The sequence below is a fragment of the Cervus canadensis genome, chromosome 7 (genome assembly GCF_019320065.1).
Source record: "Cervus canadensis isolate Bull #8, Minnesota chromosome 7, ASM1932006v1, whole genome shotgun sequence".
NCBI classification, from domain to species: domain Eukaryota; kingdom Metazoa; phylum Chordata; class Mammalia; order Artiodactyla; family Cervidae; genus Cervus; species Cervus canadensis.
Genome location: NC_057392.1, coordinates 52,908,974 through 52,930,949, shown reverse-complemented (window position 1 = coordinate 52,930,949; position 21,976 = coordinate 52,908,974). Strand labels below are relative to the sequence as shown.

At 37.2% G+C, this 21,976-nt stretch overlaps 1 protein-coding gene across 1 annotated transcript; it reads right to left on the bottom strand.

The window, feature by feature from the left end:
• Window positions 1–1,507: 1,507 nt before the first annotated feature.
• Window positions 1,508–19,776, bottom strand: TMEM207 (transmembrane protein 207). Its single transcript, XM_043474159.1, has 5 exons — window positions 19,623–19,776; window positions 17,754–17,791; window positions 9,575–9,619; window positions 8,384–8,526; window positions 1,508–1,782 (listed from the first exon to the last, which is right to left on the bottom strand). Exons 1-5 carry the CDS (start codon window positions 19,695–19,697, stop codon window positions 1,634–1,636), a joined length of 450 nt encoding a protein of 149 aa, XP_043330094.1. The 5' UTR covers window positions 19,698–19,776; the 3' UTR covers window positions 1,508–1,633.
• Window positions 19,777–21,976: the final 2,200 nt, after the last annotated feature.

Here is a 21,976-nt window from a genome sequence, read left to right as displayed (position 1 = left end):
CAGTTAAGAAATGTCATTCAGCTTCTATCAACACTTTCTCCCTCCTCAGGCTGTGACATATAGCTCCTTGAACTTTAATCATATTCTTCATTCATCTTTCACCCTTTAACTCCAAATGGCCCTTCTTTCTACTCTCTCCCCTGGCCCTAATTCAAATATTATCTTTCTGACTCTGGATCTGGACATGTATGAATCTCTGTTTGGGTCACTGTTCAGTTCAGTTCAGTCACTCAGTTATGTCCAACTCTTTACAACTCCATGGACTGCAGCATGCCAGGCCTCCCTGTCCATCACCAACTCCTGGAGTTTATCGAAACTCATGTCCATTGAGTAGGTGATGCCATCCAACCATCTCATCCTCTGTCATGAAGAGTTCTCCTGCCTTCAATGTTTCCCAGCATCAGGGTCTTTTCAAATGAGTCAGCTATTCACAACAGGTAGCCAAGGTACTGGAGTTTCAACTTCGACATCAGTCCATCCAATGAACACTCAGGAGTGATCTCCTTTAGGATGGACTGGTTGGATCTGCTTGCAGTCCAAGGGACTCTCAAGAGTCTTCTCCAACACTACAGTTCAAAATTATCAATTCTTCGGTGCTCAGCTTTCTTTATAAGTCCAACTCTCACATCCATACATGGCTACTGGAAAAACCATAGCCTTGATTAGACGGACCATTGTTGGCAAAGTAATGTCTCTGCTTTTTAATATGCTGTCTAGGTTATTCATAACTTTCCTTCCAAGGAGTAAGCATCTTTTAATTTCAAGGCTGCAATCACCATCTACAGTGATTCTGGAGCCCCCCAAAATAAAGTCAGCCACCATTTCCACTTTATCCCCAACTATTTGCCATGAAGTGATGGGACCTGATACTATGATCTTAGTTTTCTGAATGTTGAGCTTTAAGCCAACTTTTTCACTCTCCTCTTTCACTTTCATCAGAAGCTCTTTAGTACTTCTTCACTTTCTGCCATAAGGATGGTGTCATCTGCATATCTGAGGTTATTGATATTTCTCCTGGCAATCTTGATTCCAACTTGTGCTTCTTCCAGCCCAGCTTTTCTCATGATGTACTCTACATATAAGTTAAATAAGCAGGGTGACAACATACAGCCTTGACATACTCCTTTTCCTATTTGGAACCAGTCTGTTGTCCCATGTCCAGTTCTAACTGTTGCTTCCTGATCTGCATACAGGTTTCTGAAGAGGCAGGTCTGGTGGTCTGGTATTCCCATCTCTTTAAGAATTTTCCACAGTTTATTGTGGGTCACTGTTAAATGACAATAATTTTATTGACCCCATATCAGGGAAGAGGTCAGGTTAAAACAGAGATTGAGGCAGATAAATCTGTTACATATAATGGAGTGGAACTTAATGGAAGCCACCCCTTATGTTAGTTACTGCCTATTGGAGTGCATCAAGAAACTTGATTAGGAACATAAAATTACAAAGCAACAGTGATATAACAAGGGTCCACTAGTTGACTACAGAAACATCTCCATGCTCAAAATTCTTTTCTTATATTCATTTATTTGTCCTTTTTAAGACTACATTAACTGATTTCCAGGAATTCTCAATGAGAGAATTGTTCCTAAATTGCATATTTTGAAATTTAAAATATTTCTAATCATTTCAATTAGCGATCTAGATCTAAAATCGGCTTGATTTTAGTTTCTTCATATGGAGGCGGGGGGCCTAAAACTCCAAAACAGGGAACACAAAACGGTTCAGGGGTTTGAGTGTGTAGGTGCATTCCAACAGTTGGAGTCACAGCTGCTTCTGTCCCTGGAAAGAGAAAGGTGGAGACATAATCTTTCTAGTCAGCATGAAATAGAAGCACATGAACTGCCTAATAAAATCTGGCATTTCTTGGATCACTGGAGCAACAGAAAATTATTTGTACCCTTGAGAAAAAATTTACAATCATTTCACTCTCTGCTGTGATATTTTAGTCATTACAGCAAGAAAATTTGCTCTCATGCACTGATTAGGCCATCTTTGACTAAGCCATCAAGAAGCATTTACAATTTAACAGCTGAAACTAGAAGAAATATCCCTTTTGGTAGATCAGAAGACAAGATTCCTGTAAACACTAATGGCATTTTAGCTAATGCTCCCATCATGAGATATGCAATCTCACTAGAAACATTAAAGTATTACATCTGAACTTCATTCTTTCATGTGTATGTTCTGTAAACTGAAACTAATGCAATTAATTAATTTCAACATCTGTCGATGATGCATAGTAAAAATATTAAGTTGTGAAAAGTTTGTAATGAAAGTATATGCATACAATAAGCAAAAGGCATTCTCACATTTTAAATTTTAAAATTAAAGGTCTTGACTTTAGATTATGCACACTACAAACCATCCAATATAAAAGACATGCATTTTCTTCCTTAAACTGATCACCTTGAGAGATTATGCACTTATTCCAATAGGTTTTTGGGAAATCTTTTATTAGTATTGGCTTGAAAGACTGCTTTAGAGTCACACAGGAAATCAATAGTAATACTTTATCGTCATTTATCTATACTGTTATCCTTTTTTCACAAGGTCTTTACCTTTCTGGGAATAATTTGACTGCTTCTTCCCAAAACAATAACATAACATAAATTAATGACAGCCATAAATTCACCTTTAAAGAAGAAATTACACCCTTAAACTAACCTTTGGCTGTTTTTGTGTATTAAATTGAATTGTATCACAATCATGTCCATTCATTTTCATATTGTCTCTGGCTGCTTTTCCTAATAAATCGCAGACGTGAGTAGTCCCGATAGAGATCATATGCTTGCAAAGCCAAACATATTTCTTGCCTGGACTTTAATACAAAAAGTTTAATGACCCCTTCCTTAAAGGATTAAGATTCTATACCATCAAGGAGATTTCAAAGAACAAGCCACAATTATTAAGATGACTCCAAGAGTAGTTACATAAAAGGCAATAGCTGTATCAGTGGAATCTATATGTAAATTAACCAAAATTATTGCTTTGGAGTGCATTTGATTTATTTAGAATCATGAATTTCCATATATTTGTATTTGCTTTATTTTGTATCTCCCTGGTTCATGGGACAAAGTATAATAATTTAAATATTAATGTAATATGTAAAGAGTGCAACCATATGTAGAATATAAATCTCACCTCCTGGTTCAACACTTTCCTTAAGGAGTTAATTTATTTAATTGAATAACCTAATGCTAACTTATTACACAAGTTTTTACACCTCAGCTTGCTGTTGTGCAATATCTGTAAAAGCAAGGCTAAATGAAATGTAACGTGCTTAAAACAAAGCCTGACACGCATTGAAGTTGACTGTCACTATTATCAGTAGTGATATTAGCATTTTGTTGTTGTTCTTGTTCAGTCGCTTAGTCGTGTCCAACTCTTTGTGGACCCCAAGGACTGTAGCACACCAGGCCTCCCTGCCCATCACTATCTCCAGGAGTTTGCTCAAACTCATTGAGTCAATGATGCCATCCAGCCATCTAATCCTCTGTCACCCCCTTCTCTTCCTGCCCTCGATCTTGTCCAGCATCAGAGTCTTTTCCAATGAGTTGGCTAAAGTGTTCTCATTAGCATTATTATTATATATGAAGAACTGTAGTATGCTAGGAGTATGCATGCATTTTCCTTTATTGACAGTAATATTTCCCAAACTTTCTTATTTTAATGTTTAAATAATGATTTAATCATTATCTTTATTAATGTTAATGGCACAGAGATTACTGAATGAAAAATTTCTTATTAAAAAAAAAACTTTCTTGGAGTTAGAGCCTTGAATATTTAAGAAGTTTAGAATGATGTAGGCTAGTCCAAATGTCTTGACAAAAAGAGTTAACACTGGCAAAGTGGACTTGCCTCAGTATTTCCCTCCTTTGTGGGTACAGTTAGTAAGCACTGCCCATTTTCCAGATGAACTGCTTCCAGCAAATCCAATACAGAGTCAGAGGTAACTTGGCTATCATTGTATCTGGAGTGGTTGACCAGATTTATTCAAAATAATTATTAGCTTGAATTTATATCTACCAGGGTCATTATTAATGTCATGCTCCAGGCAGCAAGATATTGACACTTGCTCTTTATGTTAGAAAATATTTATTGTTATTTCCTTACTATAGATTTGCCCATTGCTCTTAAACTTATGAAAACCATATGGTATTCATATGATAAACAGAATTAAGCTCAGAAAGCTTTTGTAAAATTGAACACATGTCACTTCTCAATTTTTTTTTCAAAGCATGTTTACATACAATATCATGGGACTGGGAGGGAAACAAGCATTTTTATCTTTTATTTTTATCTTTTGACAAATTAGGAAACTGAGAGAGCTCAGTTAAAAATGCCTACAAAAATCCTATGATTTTGACAGTTGTTGATGAAGATAACAGTTTGTTTTTGATTTTTAAAACCAATACACTCACTGCTAATTTTTTATACCCAGAGTTCAGATTCCCCAAGTCATTAAGAGTCACTCTAATGGACTTGGTTTATTTGAAAATGCCTTTCTTATTTTTTCTGCTCTGTATCCTTTTTTATATCATTCTGTTCTCTCACATGTGGGTGACTAAGATTGCCTGAATTTGAGTCACCATTCCTCCTTACCCTCCACTGGCGTATCAGAGGAATTAATTCTTTTATTGGTGCACAAAGAGCTTCATCATAACATGTTACGACATGGAAACATTAAACCTTTTCAGAGGGGAAGGAAAACAAATCTGAGCATCGAGTCAGCATAGAATTGTGAAAAGGCATGATTATTGGTCTAGAAGATTCTCTTGAAGCCTTGGTGTTTGGCTGAGATTCCTAAGGACTCTTCCAGACAGAGGTCTCATCACTGTGATGGGTTGAACTGGTAAGGCCTTCCTTAAACACATTTTACAAGGATTCCCGAGCCAAGTATCTCCTTCCTTTTTTAAATATTTCTAATCAAGATAATTGACAACCAGAGTCATGTAATATTGTCAGGAGTTGCCAGCAAGAAATTTTATATATTTTAATATCAGTAAAGTTCACTCCAATCCAGCCTCTGATAGTCAGTCAAAATTCTCCTCTTTGCTCTTCTCATTTGAGGGCAGATTTCATGAGATCTTGAACCTCTGACCCTCAGGTCAGAAGAGCAGAGCTATTTCAACTAATATATTCAGCAGAGTATGGTAATAACGTGAAATAAATTTTGAAGAAATAAAATGAAAGTTTTAGAGGAACCCAGGGCTTATATATAAAATCATGTCTCATCATTGAAAAGCTTTAAATGACTTATTTCCTACATTCTATATTCAGGAGGGAAGTCCTATCTGCCCTCTTTTGATCAAGGGGTGGCAGGGAGTCCAGGAACCTTATTTCATATTCTAATACATCACCAGTAGTTTGCAAACGAGTTCTCATTTTCCTCTCCTGCTTCTGAACAGTGGCTATGGGGAAGACTCAGAAGTACACACTCATAACTGCAGTGTAGACGGGAAAACCCAGATGGAGTGGACTTAGCTCCAACCTGGGAGCACAAAATTTTGTGGGACTGTGGAGGCAGAAGCTGTGGTTTGGCCCTTACTTCCCTCTCAGCAGTAAAAAGATCCTTTAGTATTTCCCTCACTTCTCTTTTGGAGAGTACCTCCTTTTAAGGAAATATTAGATAGGGAGGATATTTGTCTGGAGAAGTGAAAGTATAATAAGAATTCAGTGGGAAAAGGAAATTTGGTGTGGGTCTGGGTGTCAGATTGCCTTATAATATTAGCTCCCTGGAGTTTAATTCCAGAAATTACTAGTTAAGAAGAGGTGACTTGGGGCTTTCATGGTGGCTCAGGGGTAAAGAAGCTGCCTGCAATGCAGAAGATGTGGGTTTGATCCCTAGGTTGGAAGGTCCCCTGGAGAAGGAAATGGCAACCTGCTCCAGTGTTCTTGTCTGGGAAACCCCATGGACAGAGGAGACTGGTGGGCTACAGTCCACGGGGTTGCAAGAGTCAGACATGACTTAGTGATTAAACCAACAACCAGTGACTAGAGATCACAGAGAATACCACTTTCTGAACTATTTGTTTGTGTTTTGTTTTGGAGAGGAAAAATAAGAATGGCAAGAAGCATAAGTCTGGGAGCCACATCCACATCAAAGACGATGTGAATGGTGATTCTCTACCTATATAGCCACCCTAAACATCCATAGGACAGGATGGGAGACAGGCAGTGGATGGGAAAATCACCATAGGTGAGGATAGAAATAAACCGAAAGAGGCAACTGAACGTGTTCTCTACAATGGACATCAACAGAAGTGAACCTGGTAATGCTATTTAAGTTGAGAAAGAGTTTAAACGTTCTTGCAAAAAACAAGAGTCAAAGCTACACCCAAGGGATTAAGAAGGAAAAGGTAGAATGAGGAAGAGAATGAGGAAGGAAATGAGGATTCTGGACAGCAAAACCTACCACTGAGGAATCACCCAATGGAAACATCTGGTGGTTCAAGATATAAGGTTCAAGATATAAGTGTCCACGAATGAGGTGACTAGCCATGTGTGTGTGTGTGTTTGTGTGTGTATGTGTGTGAGTGTACTGTTTCTCAGTTATGTTTGATCCTTTGCCATATGTGCCCTATGTAACTTTTCATTGCTCATTATCCTCAATCTTGGAAAATCTGTAGTATATTAGTTGACCTGCAACAGAGATTTATGGGGTATATTTAAACAGCAGAGTGAGAAAAGTAGATAACATCCTCTAAGGGAAGTAATGGCCACTTTTCTGAGTTGGTATTTTAAGAATTAGAGATAGTATCTGTGAAACCCCTGACCTAGTGCCTAGTACTTTGTAGGTATGAATTAAATTGTGAAGCACTGTCTCAGTCTTGACTCCTTTTCTCACATTCATACCTGTCAGGGAAGTTCAGAAAATTCAAAAGCATGTATGGAAACCATCATCCAGGAAATATAAAAATATTAGATAAGTGGGGATTTAACTGTGGCACATGAACTACCTGAAAAGTTATAACAGTATAACTTGGTAGCTTATTTACCAAAAATTAAAACCAGATTTTTTTGTTTGTTTGTTTTAACACTTCAAGGTCATCTAGTGAAAGACTCTTCCTCAGAGTGAGAGAACGGCTAAGAAAGAAGACCAGTGTGGATTCTCCTCTGTAGTAGCTCAAGTCAAGTTGGAAGAAGCATAGTTGTGTTTATTTATTGAGCACCTCTTGTTAGATAAAGAAAAATAGACCAATGTGACCATGTTGATCCCTTTAACCAACATACTTTGCTTGAGAGTCAGTGATCCTATTTTCTATACGCTCAGTGGAAAGTGCTGCTGATTTTAGGAGAAAAGGCTATTTTCATTGGAGACTTTAATTATCCTTTCCCAAATTATCATTTTTCAAATTAACAGTGTGTTTCCCTATTAAATAATAACTTTGGAAAAAGTCAACAGTGAATCCAATCACTAAATCTTAATACTGAATTTTGAGATTAAAACGATTTAGTTTATTTTTATCCCACTTCCTATGTAGCTGTGAGTTTTTCCAGGACATCTCCCACTTTGTCTATTGAAAATCTTATGCTGACCCAAGTTTTTGAAGGGCAGCTGTTAGTTTCTACCAAGCACTCTTGAGGCAACTGTAATATACAATGTAGTGCCTTAGAAGGAAAATCTCATAACAGACAATCTCTGGACGAGGACAATGCTTAACACGAAGACATAAACTGTCAATTGTCACCTCTCAGAAATCACAAAACTGTCATTTTTCTACTTAAAGCTGAGGCTGGCAGTTACAAATAACTCAAGACCACAATTTTCTCCATTTCTTACCTCTTAGTGCACACTAAAAAATAATAGAGAGGACAGGGTTTGGGAGTGGGTGTGGGGAGCAGGGAGGATCAGGAGACTGCCAATGTGTCTGGAGAGAAAGGACATGAGTACTGACACTCGCTCACACAATTCCAAGTATCTCAGGCTCTGCACTGGAAGCAGACAATCTGAAAAGCATTATTCAATATTATTGCAGGTAAGTGAGGCATGGTGAGCTTCTTAAATGAACACAGGGTAGGAAAGATGGACATCAAAAGCCCAGAGATACTCTTCTGTACCTTAAACCCTGCTTTCACCTGGAGTGGCCAGCCCTGTGTACATTTTCTCTTCTGCTTGTTGACTGAATGTTTAGGTTTAGGTTCTATTCCCATACTCAACTCTGAGTCACTTCCCCAGGACACATTTTTTTTTTCTTAATTTGGAGTCTTCTTCTGAAGTTTCCTCCTTTAGACTCTCTCCCCAGTGCATGCCTTGAGTCCTCAGTAAACTATATCTTGTTCTTTGTTTGCAAATTTGTTTTTCATAGATTAACTTTCCAACTCACACAAAACTATAAGGTTTCCAAAGAGGACATCTAGAAGTGTGTAAATAGCTTACCATAAACGGAATCCAAGTCTCCAACAGCAAAAACAGCCATGGTGCGTCTTCGGGGACCATTTTGGAGTCTCCTCAGGCAGCACTGGAGGCAGAAGATCACTGTTCCACAGAGAAGAGCCACCAGGAAAATCAGCAGCAAGAACCTGAAGCCAGAGAAATCAGGGGAGGAGTGAGATGGAACATGCCTCAAAGTTGAGAGCTCCTGCTACTTCCTGGAAAGGTGAAAAAACACAGCAAGCCCAGCTGTAAGGACTCTGAGCGGCCGAATTCCTTAAACAAACCCTCATCATCTCTCACACATTTTCACTGACTCTGGAATCTTCTCTGAGCTCAGAGTGAGGCAGTCTTACCAGGCAATCTTAATTGTTTCCTCTTTAGAAATTGGAGATTTGTTCAAAGAAGTAGCATCTTAATTACTTACATTCATCCATTACTGCTTCCATTCAGTTATCCAGTCATTCACTCAACTAGTGTGTGTGTAAGTATGTGTGTGTGTGTGTGTGTGTGTGTGTGTGCACTCGCTCAGTCATGTCTGACTCTTCGTGACCCTGCGGACTATAACCCAACATACTCTTCTGTTCATTGAATTTCCCAGGCAAGAATACTAGAGTGGGTTGTCATTTCCTACTCCCGGAGATCTTCTTAACCCAGGGATCAAACCCACATTTCTTGTGTCTCCTGCATTGGCAGGCAGATTCTTTACCACCTTCTTCTAGAATGTAAGTGATCAAATAGATTTTTAGATGTTGGAGGTGGGGATTCAAAGGTTGACAAGACAGGGCTTCTGTCTTTGAGGAACTAACCACTAACTGCAATGTTCAATTTGAAAAATACAGAAGCCAAGATTTAGAAATTTATAACAACTCTTTTTTTGTCTTATCCTGAATGTTTAAGGCAAGAACTAAAATCAGTGGATGGATCATTTTGAAAGATTTCAGGAGAAAGATTTCACCTTTAAAAATATCCAACTTGGGAATAAACTATCATTCTTAAAAATAGTCAGTCGTCACAGGAAGTGTTTAAGTAAACACTGGCCAATGACCTGAAACTGATGTTTCTATATATGTTAATCCACATGATTCCTAAAGTTTTCTTAAGCTGTATGATTTCATATGCTATCTCAATTACTTAGGAAAAGGAGTATGTATATACCACCAAAGATTTTATAGCACAAATTGAGGATGTCCTTACCAGATATACCAGCCATTTGTGTAATGATCTTTATAGTTTATGCACCTGGTGATAAAGGAAGAGCAGTTAGTGCTGGATCTCTAGATTGACAAAGCTTATTCTTCTGGACCACAGTATTTGTCCTGACCACACCCGTTTCCCCCACAATCACATGCTCACTGTACCCCCCAGCATAATTAAACAAATATTTACTGTATGTATGTCCACTTCATTTAAGGCACTGAGAATACAGCTAATTGTGAATCTGTCAGACACATAGACAGATAGTTTCACTGTAATAAGGTTGATTCTAGAGTTATGAATACTGTTGTGCATTGAGAAGGTGGTAGTAACTACTTTTCAGGACTAACGTGTCATAGGTATTAAGTATTAGGTAGATAACTGTTCCAGTGTTCTGTTTATTCAGAGACTTATAATTCTTCAGAATGCAAATTCTCCAGGGAAAGTTCATAATCTCTATTAACCATTTATATCTTGGTAAGGAATAGCAGGCCTATAACCTGGTTGAAACTGAAAGTGAAAGTCGCTCAGTCATATACGACTCTTTGCGATCCCATGGACTATACAGTCCATGGAACCTCTCCAGGCCAGAATACTGGAGTGGGTAGCCTTTCCATTCTTCAGGGGATCTTCCCAACCCAGGGATTGAACCCAGGTCTACCACATTGCTGTCAGATTCTTTACCAGCTGAGCCACAAGGAAAGCCCAAGAATACTGGAGTGGGTAGCCTATCTCTTCTCCAGTGGATCTTCCGGACCTAGGAATAGAACCGGTGACTCCTGCATTGCAGGTGGATTCTTTACCAACTGAGCTATGAGGGAAGCCCACCAACTTGGTAGGATAAAGAATTTATAATAAAAGGAAAATGAGTGTGTGTGGTCACACATACCATTTACCAAGGAGTTAGAAGTTGATTTTCAGGATGGTCAAACTATTTGTGTATTTAGGAACAACTCAATCATTCTCGGATTAACATTAAAAAGGTAATACAAAGCCAAAGTCCACAGTGCAATTTTCAGGAGGTTTAACTCCCTAGGGATAGCCATTTAAATGCTGTTCATTTTAGAGCCCCTTTCTATGTCAGACACGTGTACTGAATGTATGTTTACTGATGGACCTTTTTCACACCCTGGTGTAGATGCTGCTATTAAAGTAGTCTGAGATTAAACAGTGGAAAATTGTTCATCACAGCCTGATAACTTCTGAGATGAGCTATACTTAATCATCTTTTTAAAAATAACACTCAATACTTTTCAACTTGAAAGCATTCATAAATGTCAGCTAATTTATTGCTCTCAGCATCTCCAAGGAGGCAGTGTGTCATGTTTATCATTATACTATTCAGAAATGACTTTTAACACATGTGAAGTGTCAACTTAAAATTTTTATTGCAAATGTTTAAGACAAAAGTCAAACTTAGACAAGAATTTTTTTTTGGGGGGGGGCACCTAGAGGGTTTAGCCAAGTACATAAGTTCAAATGGCAGAGAAAAAAAATGGGAACTGATGTATGAGTTTAAAAAGCATCCTAAGATAAGAGATCAATCAAGGATTTTACCAGTAATTAATGGCACATCCTTGTAAAGAAATATTATCCATTCATCAAAGAGAATATAGCTTATATTTACAATGAAAGCTTTGTTAAATAAAATAATGCAAAGATCTCAGTTCTACTTTGTATATTTTCTTTTGCACAAATACACTGATTTCACTAAATAGGTATTATACATTTAGTATGTATAGATATGGGGCTTCCCTGATGGTTCATATGATAAAGAATCTGCCTTCAGTGCAGGAGACTCCAGGTTGAATCCTTGGGTAGGAAAGATACCTGGAAAAGGGAATGGCTACCCACTCCAGTATTCTTGCATGGATAATCCGATCAACAGAGGAGTCTGGCGAGCTACAGTCCACGGGGTCACATATACATCAAGTTACTAATAATGCTTGCTTCTTTTGAAGATGGTATTGTGAGGCACTTAATATTTCCAACATTTCTATATTCTTTGAATTTTTGTAATGTACATGCATCACTTTTGTAGCCATAAACTTTATATATAGTATATTTTATATATATATATAAATATATATATATAATTAAATGTAGTATCCCACTTTCAAAATGAATGTGGGAAAATTTTCTTGGTGTCCTGATCCAATAAAAGAGCACAAGATTCTTGGTTTTCAATCTTGAAATGTAAGCTTATAACCAGAAAGAATGGATTGTTTAATCTTCCTCTATGTATAAATCTCTGCTTCTCTTCTTACATTTAAAAATAGATCATATATATATTGAAATGCCAATTCTAAATATTAACTACCTCATTTCATTTCTTAGTTCTAATATTTGAGCCAATTAATATTTTTTCAAGTGCTATCAATTATCCAAACTTACTTACTTTACCTCCTCTTTCTGACCCTGTGCACACATTGTTGAAGTTACTAATAGCAATAAAATGGTCAGAAAGCAGTTAGCTGGAGAAATGCAAAGTGAGCATATAATTTCACAATTGCAAGCTCCTTTGGGATCATTTATTTCACTCAGGATTTTTTCATTGTGCTTTGTGATTTTTCACTATGGGAAAATAAGTGGGAAGGTCACCAGCTGACAAAAGAACTTAAATTAGAATACAGGTCTTTTTACTCCCTCCCTACCATCGTTTCCATGTCTTTCTCAAGTTTAATTTTTAAATAGAAATCTTTGAGTTCTTAAAAAATAAAACCATCTGAACAGTAGCAATATTTTAAATACTCAAATTTAGGTGCAAGATCTTCAGTGTAGGAAAAGTTACATTTTCTTAAACAAAGTTGTTACTCAGAGATTTATTTTAGTTCAGTTCAGTCACTCAGTCATGTCCGACTCTTTGTGACCACGTGAACCGCAGCGTGCCTGGCCTCCCTGTCCATCACCAACTCCCGGAGGCCACCCAAACCCATGTCCATTGAGTCAGTGATGCCATCCCACCATCTTATCCTCTGCTGTCCCCTTCTCCTCCTGCCCTCAATCTTTCCCAGCATCAGGGTCTTCTCAAATGAGTCAGCTCTTTGCATCAGGTGGCCTAAGTATTGGGGTTTCAGCTTCAACATCAGTCCTTCCAATGAACACCCAGGACTGATCTCTTTTAGGAGGGACTGGTTGGATCTCCTTGCAAGGAGATTCATTTATGCTTAGTCAAATTCAGATGAGAATATCAAAAAGAAAAAAAAATCCAGAAGTTAGAGCAGATTATAATGTTTAAGGAAGACGTTTTCAATAACCAGAACCTTCTAGAAGTAGGTGTCACCACATACAAAAGTAAACTCAAATAGATTAAAGACCCAAATGTGAAACTGGACACTATAAAACTCCTAAGGAGAAACATAGGCAGAATCCTCTCTGACATAAATCACAGCAATATCTTTTTTGATCTGCCTCCAGAATAATAGAAATAAAAACAATAATAAACAAATGAGAACTGCTTAAACTCAAAAGGTTTGCACAGCAAAGGAACAATAAACAAAACAAAAAAAGACAACCCACACATTGGGAGAAAATATTTGAGAATGATGTGACATAAAATGGATGAATCTCCAAAATATACAAACAGTTCATGATGCTTAACAACATCAAAACAGCCCAATCAACAAATGCAGGAAGACCTAAACAGACATTTCTCCAAAGAAGACATACAGGTGGCCAAGAGGCACATGGAAAGATGTTCAACATTCATATTATTAGAGAAATGCAAATCAAAACTACAATATCATCTCATACCAACCAGGATGGTCATCATCAAAAAGTCCACAAACAATAAATGCTAGAGAGGGTGTAGAGAGAAGGGAACCCTTCTACACTGTTTGTGGAAATGTAAATTGGTATAACCATTATGGAGAACAGTATGGAGTTTCCTTAAAAAGCTAAAAATAGAGCTACCATATGACACTGCAATCCCACTCCTGGGCATATATCCAGAGAAAAACACGATTCAAAAGGATATGTGTATCCCAATGCTCATTGAAGCACTATTTACAATAACCAAGACATAGAATCATCCTAAGTATCCATCAAGAGACAAATGGCTTTAGAAGATGTGATTTATATATATAATGGAATATTATTCAGCCATAAAAAAGAATGAAACGATGCCATTTGCAGCAACATGGATGGACTTAGAAACTGTCATACAGAGTGAAGTAAGTCAGGCAGAGAAGGAGAAATATTGGATGACATCCTTTAAACACAGAATCTGAAAAGAAATGATATAAATGAACTTACTTACAAAAGAGAGAGACACAAAGATTTAGAGAATGAACTTATGGTTGCCAGAGGGAAAGATGGGGGAAAGGGGTAGTTATAGAGTTTGGGATAGGCATATAAACTTTGCTATATTTAAAATGCATAACCAACAAAGACCTACTGTATAGCACATGGAACTCTGCTCAATGCTATGTGTCAGCCTGGATGGAAAGGAAGCTTGGGGGAGAATGGATACATGTATGTGTATGGCTGAGTCCCTTTTCTATTCACCTGAAGCTATCACGATATTGTTAGTTCGCTCTACCCCCAATACAAAATAAAAAGTTTAAAAAAGAAGTAGGGGTCAAAGGAGATAATTTCTGTCCCTTTCAGAACAACTAGTATCCTACTGTGATGTGTGGAGAGGATTCCTGCTCTGTAAGGACAAAAATTATCTCCTTTGACACCTACTTCTTTTTTAAAATACTTATTTGGGGAGATAGCCAATCTTAATTTTCTTATCAGTGCTGAGAATCTGTGGACCTAAGATTAATTACAAATTCATTAATTTGATAAATAGAAGAAAAGTTCAGAGTTGCTCCATTGGCTCCTCTACTAGAATTATCCCTAATTTCCTATGCTAGGCATTTTTCTAAACCAACAGTTATATAAGTTCATGTGAATTAATTCACTTTCAAACTTAAAATTCTATAAAGTAGCATCACACTATTGCGATTCTCACTTACAATTGAGACAATTCAGTCATAAAGAGGTTAAGTAACTTCTCCATGATAACCCAGTTAGAAGGGCCAGAGGCAGGCTTTAAATCTAAATGGTCTGGCTCTGGAGCCCATGTCTCTCTTACTACGATGCAGCACTGCAACTGGGAATAGTAAAAGTCAGTTCTAGCCTCATATTGCTGTGTGGTGTACTGCCTGAGTGCATTCAATATCCCATGTTACAAAATGTTTCAAGAAAATATTAAAAATAGGACAAAAAAAGTGAGACCTCAGATAGTATCAGACAAAAGAATAAGACACGAGTGAGATCAGTTTGTAAACTGAATGTAGTAAATCCCATACATAAAATTAGAACTCAGCTTCAGATCTGGTTTAAACTTTCTAGCAGTTAATAGGATAAGAGAGAGAATTGGTAATGTAGTATTCTCTAAAATTAATAAAACAGGCAACATTATTCACCACATGCACAACTATTTCTGATATAGTCATTCCCTTCTCCAGGGGATCCTCTCAACCCAGGGATCAAAGCTGGGTCTCCTGCATTGCAGGCAGATTCTTTACCATCTGAGCCACCAGGGAAGCCCCAGAGAAATGAAAAACAAATTCAAACTATGGGGCTTCATAAATAGGCTGTGTTTAGCAACAAGAACAATGTTTCTCATAGTACTCTTAGAATGTAAACGCAATAGCAAATTTCATGGGTCCTTTTTGTAAAGATCATCCTTAACAAAAAGCTAGAATCCAATTTAGCTACAATAATTTGGGGGAGTGACGGGTGCCTAATCATATCACCCAGAGACTAGTGACCTGACCTAATTAATTTCGGGTGGGTAAATTGTACAGTCACCGAAAGGACGGATGGATTGTGCATCCCTCAGATGTGCTGCCAGGTGTGTAATTTTATCTACATATTGGATACATAGTGTGGTTTGTGGTGAAAATCCCAGGCTCAGGAGTCATTTGTGAGCCCAAATCAAAGTTCTGCCTTTTACTTGCTTACTCTTGAGCAAAATACTTAACTTCCCCAAGCTGGGTAATATGGCAGACTATCATCAGCAATGTATTCATGCAATTAATTTACAGAATCCTGTGAGCATATGATTTTAGTTATGTTTCATAAAATACCCATTTTTGCAAGCACATGCACATCAATATACTTGGTTATTTCTGGGAAAAGGGAAGATTAAAGGTATAATTATGCAGAGGGCCTCTGTCATGTTTTATTCCATACATTAAATTACTTACAATATCTAATTTATATACAAAAGCTTAGCAATGTGCTGTTTCTACTAAAATGCTATTATAAAAATAAATTGAGCAGGTTTGATCAGAAAAAATCAGTCTTGTGTTTGAAAAACAATTTAAATAGAACTAATACTAGATTCCCACAAACATCTTCTTGTGGTGATAAAAGATTTGAGATACTGTGTCTATTTTCAATACATTCAATATGTTTACTTACCTTCTACCAGCTCCCTAAAAAATCAACCACTTTCTTACCTTCTCTGTCTTTATTTTCTGCTAATTTTATAATTATAAAATTATAATTATATCTGCTAATTATATCTGCAAATTATATCTGAAGGGGTGTTTTTGTTTGTTTTCCTTCAAAAGTAGTGATATTAAATAATGGGTGTGTGCTCAGTAGTATCCAACTCTTTGCGACCCCATGGATTGTAGTCCACCAAGCTCCTCTGTTCATAGAATTTTCCAGACAAGAATACTGGAGGGGGTTGCCATGCCATCCTCCCAGGAATCTTCCCTACTCAGAGATTGAATCTACATCTCCTGCATTGACAGGCAGATTCTTTACCACTGTGCCTCTGGGGAGCCACTAAATAATGACAAATATATTAATAACAGACATCCAAATACAAAATGATGTAGCCAAAAGTTTTGTACTTAAGTACCAGTTTAAGTCTTGTAGTTAATTTGTTACTATCTCTCTTTGGGTCTCAGTTCTTCACCTGAAAAAAAAGGCTTAGTAGCCTCAGTGACTCTAAAGTTAGCATTTAAAGTTCTCCAGTACCATATTCTCCTGTCATGTTGATGAGGGAGTTAGATTCAACACTTATGATTTTTCCAATTAAGAATTTCTTTATTCTAATGGGAATTCCTGACTTCTCAGTGGTTAGGACTCCATATGTCCACTGCTGGGGGCCTATGTTCAATCCCTGGTCAGGGAACTAAGATCCTGCAAGCTGTGCAACATGATCAAAAAACAAACAAACAACCATTATTCTAGTACTCTGGGTCAAAAGCAGAAGATGAAACGGCAAGATGAAACAGCCATGAGGTCCAAAATTAAACAAACCAATAGTTAAAAGTCCATTATGTCACCAACCCCAGAAGACAGAGGAAAAAGCAAGTCCAATATCAGTGCAAAGAAACAGCAGTGGAGAAACATGCAGTAACTGAAAAGAGAGGCATGTACTTAACAAGCAGATTATCAATAATGGGATGATCCACCAAAAACAGGTGAAGGATTCCAGGGCCAAGGAAAGCATCCCACCCAGCCTGGCCTCTTAATCTGGAGACAGGGCCTGAAGACCCCAGCCCGGAGGGTAACAATGATAATTAAAACAGCTAGTTGGCAGTGAGGACTGCTCCCAGAAGAAGACACCACTTGGCAGAAGTGCTTTCTGACACTCGCACCAGTCTCAGTATATTACAGTTATTAATCAATAGCAGCTTTATTAATGACAGCCTCTCCCCATTTCCAGAATAGAATTCTGAGAAGCATTAAGCCTATAGCACAAAAAAATGAGAAAATTGAGTCAATTATTTACATAACTTATATCAAAACACTTTGAAATATAATATAGGTTAGATCATTGTTTGCTTATATTTGAAACCAAATTAGCCAGAAAACTGTCTCCCATCATCTCTGTGTCTTAACACATGTGGATGCAGTCATAAAGGAAGACATGAACTTAAAGGACATCTGAAACCTCCAAGATGGAGAACGCAGTGAGCAAAAATATCTTGAAATCAACTAGGCCCCTTATTTTTATTTAACAAAGCTGACCACAATGAAAGTGCATCCTTTCTGCTTTTAGAAAAACTAAGCCATTTGCATTTAAAAGTAATGTACTTTTTTTCTCTAGTAATTGTAATGATCATTTGAAACTCATTTTGTGCTTCTCAAATGACTTGAGACATTTTTAGTCTTCAGATTTTGAAAAGGCTGAATAAAACCGTGGAGCTTCTTGTTATTTACTTACATTTCATTTTCTTCACATGGTGTGTCCGATAGCACCAACTGAAACACATGTTTAGAACAATAAAATCCAAACATTTCATCAGTCTAATCCTTTAATACAAACACTGCCTAGAGACAATGGGGGTTTATATCATTTCTTTTTTTTTTTTTAATTAAAATCTCCGTAGCAGAATCTGTTGGTGCACAGAATTTTAATTGAAAAAAATCTCTGGGTAGATACTTCAGCTCAGCAATGACAGGAGATATATATTGTGAGCCAGATTCTTATCCAACCCACCACCAGAGGTGGGTGTGAAAACACTTTGCTTTCTCTAAGGAGCTTTTGTGCACCTTGTACTTTTGCTTTGTTTTCACATTTTAGCTAAAGGAAGGAGCATCATTACTTGTAAATATTATTTTCACATGAAGGAATCAAGTTCCCCACGTGAAAACAGGTGAACTCCATCCCATTAACATTAGTGGATGTTAAATATGTGCAGGAAGGAGTGATTTTTAACTGCTCTAAGGCTAAGGTCTACCTAAGCTCCATTGACATTCTTGTTGAGATTTACATTTCTCTGTTTATCAAAGAAGAAGGAAAAGCTAATAACCTTGATTGCTTTGCTTTGAAAGACTCAAACCATAAGTATTCTAACACAATTATCTTAGTCCTCTGTGTTGAGTCTTCTAGGTTACAACAACTCACATCACAGAGGAAAGAAAGTACTACTATCTAAAGGATTTGTTTGTATATTTGTTATTCTACTGAACTGAGACCCTTTTCAGGTGCAAGGAGAAAAATCATTAAATGTCACTCATAGGCAGCCCCCAAAAGTATGTTAATGAAGTCAATGAAGCTTTTATTTTCCTGGACCCTAATATGCAAATATCAATACAAGTAAGGAGTTAGAAAATTTAAAATCATAGATAAGAATTTCATGTGAGATGTCTTTTTTTTTTTCCCTTAAATCCCAATCTCATCTTCTTTAGCACATCATATTTACTCCACCAAGCTTACCTGGGCAAAGAGATTTGTGGAGTTGCAGATGGAGCCATGAATTGGCCATCAGAGAGCGTGGTAATGAACAATTTATAAGCACAGAAAACGAGTTGTACTCTCTTTTGCTAGAATGCTGCAAATAGACTTGCATACTAACTGAGAGGAAAATAAACATTCCTATTTTGTCCATAAAGAAAATTTATTTATGAGTAGATGAAATGATTTAGGATCTAACTTAACAGATAAATGAGGACAGCATTTCATTCTTAAGTCAATTCCTAGTCTTGTGTGTTGTATCCCAGCAAGAAGTACACAGTGTGACATTATTGCCCCTCACTTCCAATGTTAGGCTTTGGACTCATCATGAAATAGGGAGTGAAGTCTTAATATATTTCAGACCTAAATCTTTCAGATACATTGCATTCAAGTAACACTAATACAGAAATGCAGATTCTAGAATGATAGAGCAAAGGAATCAAAATAAACTCTAAGATGGTTCTATCTGCATTTTTCGGCACTGAAAAGTCATCGAGCCTCAAGTATGGCTTCAGGCAACAGTAAACGTGTCTTAATCCTACCAGAGCATTTTATGTCAATAGCATTGCTGATTTTTAAAAATGTTATGGCATAGCAAAGCTAAATAAAGATTAAATTGCATCATATTATTTCAGTAGCAATCAAATTAAATAAAGAAGACATAGGAATAATGCCATGACCAGCTTTCTTTATCTTTAACCAGTAAATATAATTAGTCATATGATTCTGATAAGGCTTTCTTAAAGGAAATTTCTAAACATCAGAGGGGTTGTTACCCAAATCACAAATCTATTACAAATCAGATCCTTAGACTAGTAGCTTCAACAATTATTCCCCCAAAAAAGAGTTCGTTACCTGGAATAGTGGCAGACACAAGATTCCTGCTTTTGAGATCACTGAAGTGTCACTTAAAAGTCTGGATCTCAACATACTTAAAGGACAAGCAGCTCAAGATAGCGGTTTGCCATCTGTGTTTATCTCCGTCTTACTCAGAACTTGTTAACTTCTCTACAAGTTATGCTTCCTGCCAGAGGAGTCACTAATGCTGGCTCCTTGTGACTGGTTAAGTACATGCCAGGGGCAGGAATTTGAGGTGCAAGTTCACAGGTACTGAGAGTTCAAGGAATTTCAGTTTAAGGTCAGAATCTTGATAATGTTTGTCAAGCCCTTAAAAGCCAGGGTTATCCATGCTGACCTGTAAAACTAGCTGGCTGCAAAAATAAAACATTCAAGCGCGTGTTTTATTCCAGGGTACTTCTGGGTTTTTTGTTTGCTTGTTTTGCAGAACTTTTATTTGGAAAATTTATTTTGTTTTCCTCCCTTTGTTGGCCCTCTTTTCTCTTCTTTTCCTATACATCATTTTCAGGCCCCAACCTTGGGCATAAAGCCTTCGCTGTGCATAATAGTTGCACCTTAGTTTTAAACAGAGCATATTTCAGTATTTATTTAAATGAAACAACTCCAACCCAACCACCAACCAAAAAGTTTACAAAAATATCTAGGGAAGTTCTAAAAAAGAACAATAAAGTGGAACTAAATTACTATATGTTAAGGCATTATAAAACTATAAATATGTACAAAAATTGGTACTGACACATGTAAACAATGAGATAGATATAACAGAATAGCAAAGCATTGATTGTTTAGTGGTAAAATTCTCACCTCTCATGCAGGAGACCAGGGTTTGATTTCCGGCCAGTGTAAAGTACATAATTCCATTCTTTTGGGCTTCCCGATTAGCTCAGTGGTAAAGAATCCACCTGCCAAGGCAGGAGGCATGGCTTTAATCCTTGGGTCAGGAAGGTCCTCTAGAGTAGGAAGCGGCAACCCAACCCAATATTCTTGTCTGGAAAATTCCATGGAGAAGCCTGACAGACTACAGTCCACAGGGTCACAAAGTATCAGACACAAGAATTCAGAACAAGATGTTGCAGTGCAAGCCCCAGCATAGTTCATGAAATTTAGTTCTAATTATAATATATGGATTCATTTATGATCACATACATAAAGAGCACTAGAAACCATTTGGCTGTTTTAGTTATCGAAACTACTACTCTGAATTGGCCATTAAGGTACATGGATTAGTTGAGCTGCATCTGTACTGCTGAGAGTGCATGCACAGAATATGAAACAGAATACAGATTTCAGAAATAAATTATAATAAACACAGAGATTTATCTCAGCTGTCATTTCAAACCAGTGAGGAACAGATACTATTTAGCAAGTGATGAAATACTGAGTGCTTAGGTGGAAAAGATGTCACAGATGACTTTTAAGATGCCAACCACATTCATAAATATAAAATTATATAGATAATTTAAATTATATATATATAAGTTATATATATACATAAGTTATATAGATAAATATAACTTACCATTATAACCAGATCCCTAAATTCAAAAAGTTAATAATAAAGTGAGAAGAGATAGATGTTGTGGTTCAGTCTCTCAGTCACATCTGACTCTTTGTGACCCCACAGATTGCAGCATGCCCGGATTCCCTGTCTTTCAACATCTCCCGGAGCTTGCTCCAAGTCATGTCCATTGAGTCGATGATGCCATCCAACCATCTCGTCCACTGTTGTCCCCTTCTCCTATTGCTTTCAATCTTTCTGAGCATAAGGATCTTTTCTAATGAGTCATCTCTTCACATCAGGTGACCAAAGTATTGGAGCTGAAGCTTCAGCATTAGTTCTTCCAATAAGTATTCAGGGTTGATTTCCTTTAGGGTTGACTGGTTTGATCTCCTCGCAGTCCAAGGGACTCTCAAGAGTCTTCTCCAACACCACAGTTCAAGAGCATCAAATCTTAGATGCTCAGCCTTCTTTATAGTCCAACTCTTACACCCATACATAACTAGGAAAAACCATAGCTTTGACTAGATGGACCTTTGTCAGCAATGTAATGTCTCTGCTTTTTAATATGCTGTCTAGGTTTGTCATAGCTTTTCTTCCAAGAAGCAAGCGTCTTTTAATTTCATGGCTACAGTCACCATCTGCAGTGATTTTGGAACCCAGGAAAATAAAGTCTGTCACTGTTTCCCTGTTTCTCCATTTATTTGCCATGTAGTGATGGCACCAGGTGTCTATTCAGAGAAGAAGATATGGGAAGTCAAATCCTCTCTTATGTGATTAGGAAAACTGCACAGCTTCTGTGGAAAATAATTAAACAATATCTATTAACCTAAAAACTGAATATATCCTTTGA

What these genes read in the sequence shown, in the direction of transcription:
- TMEM207 (XM_043474159.1), bottom strand. Translation starts at nt 19,697, where the DNA reads ATGTTGAGATCCAGACTTTTAAGTGACACTTCAGTGATCTCAAAAGCA. An exon ending in CCATGTGAAGAAAATGAAAT is followed by an intron (nt 9,620 to 17,753) that starts GTAAGTAAATAA and finishes CTTTATCACCAG; the next exon opens with GTGCATAAACTATAAAGATC. An exon ending in ACAAATGGCTGGTATATCTG is followed by an intron (nt 8,527 to 9,574) that starts GTAAGGACATCC and finishes CTCTGGCTTCAG; the next exon opens with GTTCTTGCTGCTGATTTTCC.